Source organism: Colossoma macropomum, unplaced genomic scaffold, assembly GCF_904425465.1.
Source record: "Colossoma macropomum unplaced genomic scaffold, Colossoma_macropomum, whole genome shotgun sequence".
Taxonomy (NCBI): Eukaryota; Metazoa; Chordata; class Actinopteri; order Characiformes; family Serrasalmidae; genus Colossoma; species Colossoma macropomum.
In genome coordinates, this window is record NW_023494802.1 from 10,080,158 (window position 1) to 10,090,111 (window position 9,954).

The 9,954-nt window shown below is 40.2% G+C and overlaps 1 protein-coding gene across 1 annotated transcript; it reads left to right on the top strand.

Annotated features, from left to right (window-relative positions):
• The first annotated feature begins 719 nt into the window (after positions 1–719).
• LOC118822315 (neuropeptides B/W receptor type 1) lies at positions 720–1,670 on the top strand. The gene has a single exon (XM_036591282.1). It carries the CDS (start codon positions 720–722, stop codon positions 1,668–1,670), a length of 951 nt encoding a protein of 316 aa, XP_036447175.1.
• The last annotated feature ends 8,284 nt before the right edge of the window (positions 1,671–9,954 follow it).

Sequence of the window (9,954 nt, forward strand, 5' to 3'; positions counted from 1 at the left end):
GGGTGGGAGTGGGCTTCAGATTTTGCCTATAAACCTTAACCATGTATAACGCTTAAGCCTGAATAACTTTTAACCCTGAATAAGGCTTAACCCTGGATAACTCTTAACCCTGAATAACACTTAACCCTGGATAACTCTCAACCCTGAATAACACTTAACCCTGGATAACTCTTAACCCTGAATAACACTTAACCCTGGATAATACTTCACCCTGAATAACTCTTAATCCTGAATAAGGCTTAACCATGGATAACGCTTAACCCTGAATAACGCTTAACCCTGCATAACGCTTAAACCTGGATAACTCTTAATCCTGAATAATGCTTAACCCTGAATAACTTAACATTGAATAACTCTTAACTCTGAATAACGCCTAACTCTGTATAACTTAACCCTGAAAAACGCTTAACCCTGGATAACGCTTAACCCTGAATAACTCAACCCTGAATAACGCTTAACCCTGGATAACGCTTAACCCTGAATAACGCTTAACCCTGGATAACGCTTAACCCTGCATAACGCTTAAACCTGGATAACTCTTAATCCTGAATAATGCTTAACCCTGAATAACTTAACCCTGGATATTCCTTAACCCTGCATAACTCTTAACCCTGGATAACTCTTAACCTTGGATAACTCTTAACCCTGGATAACGCTTAACCTTGGATAGCGCTTAACCCTGGACATTTCTGACACTTTCTCATCAGTGTCCGGCCAAAATGGACAACACGTCCGCGCCCCGGATCGACCTCTGCAACCTGTCCGCTGCCTCTCGCCCGCAGAACTGCACGTCCTCCGGCTCGGACTTCTCCCTCTGGCTGCCGCTCGTGTACTCGGTCATCTGCGCGGTGGGGCTCGTGGGAAACACGGCGGTCATCTGCGTGATCGCGAGAGCGCCTGGCATGAAGAGCGTGACCAACGTGTTCATCCTGAACCTGGCCATCGCCGACGACCTGTTCGCGCTCGTGCTGCCCGCGAGCATCGCCGAGCACGTGCTCCGCCGCTGGCCCTTCGGCGAGCTCGCGTGCAGAGCGGTGCTCTCCATAGACCACTACAACATCTTCTCCAGCGTCTACTTCGTGGCGCTCATGAGCGCGGACCGGTACGCGGTGGTGGCGTCCGCGCTGCGCTCGAGACGCGTGGCGCGGCGCACGCGCGGGCTGGCCTGGGCGGTGAGCGTGTGCGTGTGGGCGCTCGTCGTGCTCCTCGTGGCGCCCTTCACCGTCTTCGCCGGCGTCTACGTGAGCCCCGGTGAGGACAGGCCGAGCTGCGTGCTGACGTTGCCGCGTCCGGAGGCCTTCTGGTTCGCGGCCAGCCGGATCTACACGCTCGTGCTCAGCTTCGTGCTCCCCGTGTCCACCATATGCGTCCTGTACGGCCTCATGCTCTGCAAGCTGCGGCACGCGAGCGGCAAAGCGCTGGACAAGGCCAAGAGGAAGGTGACCGTGATGGTGTCCGTGGTGCTGGCCGTGTGCCTGCTCTGCTGGACCCCCTTCCACCTGAGCACGGTGATCGCGCTCACCGCGGAGCTGCCCAACACGCCGCTGCTGGCGGGAGTCTCCTATTTCATCACGTGCCTCAGTTACGCCAACTCCTGCCTCAACCCCTTCCTCTACGCTTTCCTGGACCCCAGCTTCAGGAGAGAGTTCAGGAAGATGCTGGACTGCTGACCTTCACACTCAACACTGTTTCATGAGGAGCCAAATGCTGAAGGCAGTGTTAGGTGCCTAAAAGGGGAATTTCACCAACTTTTCAAAAGTGTATATATCTGTACAGTTAAATGGTTAAGATGTAAACAAAGCCACTTGTAGAGATTTGATGGGAAATGCTCTGTTCTAGAGAAACTGGATTAGAATTGTACACAATGGTGGTGATGGGAACCAGACAGAGTTTAATGATTCAAAAGCTCCCTCACAGAAAGTTATTTCCTCAAACGGTTATGAACCGTTGAACTGCCTGATGCAGGAGACATTGTTTTGTCACAGTTTTCACATAAGCTTTTGGGCTACAATGTAGTTCTGTAAATCCATTCATGGCATAAAGGTGCATGCAGAGTGTTGTGAGGCAAAACAGTTCCCAAATAAAACTCTTTTAGAGTTACCACTTTTTTTGGTTCCTATCACCACCACTGTAAAGACATCAGAGTCTGTAAGTTTCTCTACAATGAACCGTTTCACATCACACCACTCTATATGATGATGTTCATATCTCACAGAATGAATTATGCAAAAATTTTGGAAAATGGGTTAAATTCCTCTTCAAAGGGGTAGGGTAACTGATTTCCAACCGAGACCCAGCACACATTAAAAATAAAGATGCCAAAGGGGTTCCTAGATGTGATGCTGTAGACGAAGCAGATCCTACATTCAATTAAAAAGTGTAGAACTGATAGAACTGCCTCTCGTACATGTTAGGACAACAAATCAATATTAATTGAATTGTCCCATTTTTAAACCGCACTTAATGTTTTTGCATTGAAGGAACATAATTGTCGTAAATGTTAAATCAGCCAGAGTCAATCAGGTCAAATTAAAGAGGAAGAATTGTGTTTTTCTCATGGGATTTCCATCTAACAAGACACACACCCAAAAACAAATGACGTCTATTGTACCTAAAATAGGTACTGTTTTGAGTTAAATTATTATTAAATTATTGTATTTTCTCCTGATTCAATCTGTTTGGCCGTTTTTTTTTTTACCTTGTTTTAATAACTATCTCTGTGTTGTCTTTCCTCCAAAGCTATCTTCCCCTAAACCTATGCTTGCATCCTATGTTTTGGTTAGTCTTGGTTGGTCTTGTTATTGCCTGGATGCCGTTTATTGCTGAGTGTGGTTCTAAACTGACTGGGTACCAGAGTGACCACTTTTAAGCCTGCTCTAGTAAGATAAGTTGGATCAACACAATTGAAATCACAATCAATCTCAAGCATCAGTAAGTTCAGGTGTAGAATAATGAGCCTCAGTGCAAAAACAAAAAAGGACCCACATCACCTTTTAATATCTAATGTTTATCTAAATGTTTACATTACACCTATTACCAATATCTATTTAAGTTTTAAAAATGAAAAATATTGAATATGTCATGTTACTGGTTGTGAAGGATGTGTTTTAAAATGGTTCTCTTGGATAAGATGCATTATAAATAAGAGGGAGATAAGTGCTGTCTGTGTAGTGTTGCTGGAGGCTAACTGGTTGGGTATGTTAAGAAATTAGATCCTGGGTGTATAATTATGTCAGTATCTATATGAGGAGATACAAAGGCCCCTGTAGTTACCCCTCTGGAAAGAAGAACTTTCTTTGGTTCCCTAAAGAACCTTTCAGTGACTGGGTTTTTAAAGGAGTACTCTAGCATTTTTCTACTCTCTATCTGCATAGTGTACCTTTATACTGGACAGTAATTTTAGACTACACTATGTAAGTTTTGGGGATTTAGAGACCTCTCTGGTGGAAATGTGTAATTGCATGTAACACATCGAAGAACACTTTGTACCATCTGGATGAATCTGATGATTGCCAGCATGTTAAAAAAGTATTCATAGAGAACTCAGTTAAAATGAATGAAGGACATGTCGTCCAATGGTGTAGGTGAATTATTGTCACCATATCGTCATCATTATAATTTTGATTTTGCGTGTTGAGATCTAAACATTAAGCCAGACCTTTTTTCTGTATGTGGGACATCAGTACGTAACAGAGATGTCTTTCTACACTCTGTGCTCTATATCGGTGCACTACCGATGCAGCAGATAGATATTAGGTTTAAAGTACCGGATAATTCTTCTAAAGAACAATCCACTGAAAGGTTCTTTAGGGAACCAAAATCAGTTTTTTATGGCATCGCTACGAACAAACTAAATCTGTGAATGAGTGAGATGGGGGAAATAATGCTGACATGTCAGAAATGTTTGTTGAATTTTATGAGCAGTGTGACCAAGTGTGAACAGGGAAGCAGCTCTTGTTTATCAGAACTCTTACTTTGCTTCATTAATAAACAATTTTTTATGTCGATAAAACAATTTAAACTGTTTATTACTAGACAATATATACATTTTAAATATTTGTTACAGTATCAGGTTTTCTGTAAATATTAATAACCAAAACCAACTGTTGGGTATACACCAGCTGTGTTTCTGTCCAGCTGGTGGCACTGGGGCACACTCTAAAATATGGGGGGCACAGCCCAATGTCTTTGCTTGTCAGTCGTACAAACAGAACAGTCCGCATTAAAAACTGAAATCTTTTTTTTTAATAGAACCCTCTAAGCAGGAAAATGTGTCCATCTAGCCACAATAAAACGTTGTTCTATGCCTCACACATCCGCTCACTTTTCTACTTATGTTTCCATTTCAAAATGCATGTAAAATAATTAAAGACAAAAAAAAACACAAATTCTGTGACTTTCTTATGCTAGAAAACTAACACAAACTTGCAAAATGAGTTGTTCTAAAACTGTACAATGTTCTTTTATTTGAAAATGAAATACAGTACTTTAAGTGCATTAAATCATAAGTCTCTAATTTTACTAATGCCTTGATTTAGTGGTCTAATCTGCAACATTGGTAGGTGACAAGTGGTTAGTCGCTAAGATAATCTTTAGCATTACTATTGCTGATTTGCTGTTAAACCTAGAAATACATGCTGCTAAATACAACCCCATTTCCAGGAAAGTTGGGACGCTGTGGAGAATGTAAATAAAAATAGAATGCAATGATATGCAAATGATGTAAACCATATTTTTTAAAGGAAAATGCTACAAAGACAGCATATCAAATGTTGAATCTGAGAAATTTGATTGTTTTTTGAAAAATATATGCCCAATTTGAATTTGATGCCATTTCAAAAAAGTCGGGACAGGGGCCTGTTTACCACTGTGTTTCATCACCTTTTCTTTTAACAACACTCTGTAAGCGTTTGGGAACTGAGGAGATCGACTGCTGTAGTTCTGAACGTGAAATGTTTTCCCGTTCTTGTTTGACATATGATTTCAGCTGCTCGGCAGTTCGGGGGCTCATTTGTCGTATTTTCATTTCATAATGCACCAAATGTTTTCAGTGGTGCCTGCAGGCAGGCCAGTTTAACACCTGGACTCTTTTAATATGGAGCAATGCTGTTGTAATACATGCAAAATGTGGTTTGCCATTGTCTTGCTGAAATTAGCTCCAGTTTACAGTTTATCGTACAGTCTGACTACGGGAACTGAAAGTGTTCAGAGAAAAGATGCTGGGGCGCTTTGGGAAATATAGTGTCTGTAGTGATATAATGTTAATGTCATGTAGTTTGGCCCAAAGTTCAAAGTTAAAATGGGAAATGTTGTAGCTTAAGTATTGACTTTCCACTCTCTGTCATGGCAATATTTAACTGGGGCACTGGTGATGCCCATGGTCCACACTTATTAACAAGTGACTACTGATGAATCATTTGTGAATGATTTGTTTTTTGTTTTTTGTATTTGTAATTTTATTTTTTTTACTAAAGACGTTATGTTATGTACTTTATTGGTCCTACAATTGAAATTCATCATTTTGCTGCCTAACTATGCCCAATCTGGGAGCAGCACAGCATTGCCAACAGAGCAGCGCACCCTGGGCAGTGGGGGGTTGAGTGCCTTGCCCAGGGGCACTGTCAGGTATACCTAGTCAGTCATTTGACTATAGCCATAGTTGATGGCTCCTAAAAGCTTATTCTATTAATCTGACTTGCTTAGTTGTAGCCACTGTAGCCACTCATCTAAAAGTCAATCCAATTTACCATCCAGTTAGCCTACGTCATGCACATTTAAAATACACAGGTCAGTTTGTGGCACTTAAATGATTCAGAGGACAAAGAACTAACAGCACCTAAGTCTGTAATGGGTCAAACAAATGGTGTGAACCATAGTTACTCAAGCTCCAAAAATCTTGTGATTAGAAACACTTGTTCAGCACCCACTGGCCAGAGTGCAGTTCAGTGACCAAACTTTTACATTTAGCGACATGCCTGGTAAAAAATACACATAAGTAATAACATACATGGACAACACACATTATGGATTACGGATGGGCCCAAGCATTATTTGATTCGATATTTGAAAAAGATGTGATTTTTTCTTTCACACTAACATCACTGTCAGGGTTTTTGTAGGCTAGCTTTTAAATAATTTCACATCTAGGGCATAAAATGTATTAACTGAGTAGCCTACAAGTCACATGTAAATTAGTGCATAGGCTAATTTGAGGCAGTGCTTCTCGACACTTATTGGTTTGTAGCTCAGTCAGTGATTATGTAGCTACAGTTTTAAGCTATAGATTGTGAGAGTGCTTGGTTAACCTGTGGTCACAGTTGATGAGCTGTTGTGTGCACCTGAAACATTGGAGAATGGAATGAATCATTTCAGTGAATTGAGGTAAATGATGCAAGGCACTGGGTTATACAACGTAAAGGAACACTATTACCCTATGGACCAGGTCACATTGGAATGAAATGCTCCCCCTTAATAACTTTGATCTACAATTTATTTTTACCCAGAACAGCAGACTTTCTAAACAAACAAGTCTGCTAAACTGACAAATGTCCTGTTATTCAGAACAACATTGTCCTGCACATATGAACCTACACACACATACTATTATGTAGTCTTGTAAAAAGACAGTTTTGCAATGCATTTAAAACTTCAGTACAATAAGGTTTTACAAACCATGGGAGCACTCGATGGTCCCATGTGTGGCTTACTGCTTCACTGAGTTGATGTAACTTTCCGTTTCAGAATAGCAGCACTTACAGTAGACCGGGGCAGCTCTAGCAGACTGGAACTTTGACAAACTGACTAGTTGGAAAGGTGCTTTTCTATGACAGTGCCACACTAAAAGCCACTGATCTCTTCAGTATGAGCTATGTGAAGCTCATGCAAAGTGACATGTTTTTCTCATTTAAATGAACAATGAAAATGTTAAGTGAAGTCAGCTTAATTTGAAAGAACATTTGAAAGCCAGGAACGCAGTATGAATACTTCAAGGGTAAGTTTGTTGTTCTTGTTCCAGATCTATTTTCATTTTAGTTTCTTTCTCCATAATGGAATAAGTCTACATACTCAGCCACATGTCATGCAGTATATTAACTTCAATTACATTTTCAACAGAGATAATCTCTATATAATTAAAGGGGAAATCCACTGAATGGTTTGCAAATTTCTGCATTATTCAGTCATTAAGATGTAAACAGAGTCATTCAGAGTGGTTTGATATAAAATGCACTATTCTAGGAATGCTTACTAATTTCTTTACAGTGTTGGTGATATGAAGCCAATAGCTGTTTCTAAATGGCTAAAATGACCAGGGAACCTACGTGTGTCTTCTGAGATTTATATGCCATATTGATCATGGAAATATAATAGTACATCTGAAAAAATATTTTATTTGAGTATTATTTGCCTGTATGTATGTATGAATCTCTCTACATGATGAATTAAAAAAAAAAAGTTTATCTCAAAAAACACCTCAAAACTTTTAAAAAACAATGTCTAAGGCATCAGACAATGCATTATAACCATGGTATGTAATAACTCAATAACTTTTTGAAGCCTATAACACTTCTGATATCTGGTTCCTATCACCACCACTGTAAACAATTCTGAGCAAATATATTTTGCTACAATGGAGCATTTCACATTAAACCACTCTGAATGACTTTGTTTACATCTTAACAACTAAATTATGCAGAGCTTGTGAGGAAAATGGTGAAATTAACCTAGAGATAACCTAAAGATAGACAGTGCTCCTCTGTTTGAAAACATCTAATCTCTGAGCTTCTGGGGCTGAGTTTGGAAAGATTAATGTAGATCGGTTCAATGGTTAAATATGACAGTAGAGTATAATGTATTACAGTAAGTACAGAATACTGATATTCTCATAATATAAACCACCACAGCACAACAGTCCTGGAGAGTCACAGCACTTTTGGTTTGCAGTGTGAGTGAACAGTTCAGAGCAATGTTTTCCAACTCCAGTCTATCTACACTGCTTTCCCTGCACCTGAGTCATATTATTAGCTAATCGTCAGTGCTGGTGGGCCTCCAGGACTGGAAGTGGGAAACATTTATTTAATGTCTTTTTTAATCTAATGCACCTGATTCAGCTCATGAGCTAATTATGAAGCCCCATGTGAGATGCATCAGGTGTATTATAAAAGGAGACAAAAGGACTTCCTCATACCTCTGATACTCTGGATCCGTCGAGGGCTCTGGTATTTGTTCCAAACCTGCAAAGCATCATGTTTCTCTAGTGAGCTGTCTTCCCTAATGAAGAAGGGGCCGCACTTCTGTTTTCTTTTCTCTAACATAGTCATTTCATCTCATCAGTTAATTATCAAGGCCTTTGTGAGTTGAAGCAGATGTGTTAGAGCAGGTGCGCTGCTGAGGCCTTGCAGGACCAATTTCCATTCCCTGAAGCTTCTCATGGACACAGCTGAGAAGCCACCGGTAAGGCATAAAATCGCCTGCAGATGGCAGTGCAGTAACATATTTTGTTTCTTCAATATTGTTTTGCAGAGTAGATTTTGTATTAGTGTTTTTACACTGACATATTTTTTCACACCTGCTAGTGTTAGTTGCTGCCTGAAGCCAGACAGGAAGTCTCACCCAGGCAGCAAGAACTTTATCCCCATGACTAGTATTCCATTAGAAATGCAGCTGTTCATTATTTTAGGGGTACATCATGCATGTGTTGTGCATAATTTCTTGAGAGTAAACAGAGCCATTTGTTAAAAGGCTGGTAGATAAACAGACAGACTCAAAAAATAGGCTTGTTGGACTTACAAATGAAAATATGTCGACATTAAATAAATGAATTGTGTTGTCCTCATGTAACTGGCGTACGTAACATGAAGAAAAGTTAGGAAAAGTGCCTTTCAGTGAAAGAAAACTGCTTTATTTGATCCAAAGAAAATTCTGTTCCAATGAAATTCAATTGAGTTGCACTGAAATGTTTCAATTTCGTGCCATCAACAACTAAACATTATGTTGAGGTAACAAACTCTGTATACTGACTCTACTTGTTTGAATGGACATGTGTGGCATAACTGAATTAAGTTAATTCAGCTTTTTACATACTAAGGCTTATTATTCAGTAACTACAGGGACTTCAGTGAAAACTAGTTGAGCTATTCTTAGGTTATAGAAGCGTGTAATAAAACTTCGGGCCTGCTGGTGGACCCATGGCCTGTAAAGGGGTTAATGTAAAGGTCATAAGAAAGATACAATAGAAAAGTACTAGAAAAAAATTGAATTGGTATAGAACCTTTATATTGTGTGGTTCTTCTATATCATTGCTCAAAGAACGCTTTGTGGCACATTCACTTTTAAGTAGATAGATGTAATGTAACCTACATGGAATACAATACGGTTTAAGAATACAGTGCCTGACTGCACAACTGTGCTTTAGTAAACAAGCAAGAGAAAATTCTGGATTGGGTGAGAGATCATATGTTCTTGTGTTAGGAAGAATGTAAGTATATCTGTCCTACCTAGACTACTAATACATATATGCACATATTTAAAGCACATCAGCTTTCCAACAGCGTTCCTCTTGGACACGGACCTGTTAAAATGAACAATTCTCAAACAAATTGAAGAATATTTGCGACTGCTGTGCTCTCAGCTGTTTGTTTCTGAGCTACTTGTCACTATGTTCTCTTTTTTCTGTCACCGCTCTCATTTCCAGTCACCCACTCCAGCTCGCTGCCTCATTTTTCTTGGCGCTGTTCCGAGTCTTTTCCGCTGCTGTTTGGAGTGTGCGGGAGGAGATTGATTGCCTCACATTTTACTGAGTGTTTTCTACCGGGACGCAAAATCTCCCCTCATTTATCTCTCCTCCAAGCTGCAGCAGCGCTGGCTGCGTGTGCTGCCTTATAAACACTCTATGACCTGCAGCATAGCATGACTATAAATATTCCATGTTGTTCCTCTCTTTCATCCGCTTTATTG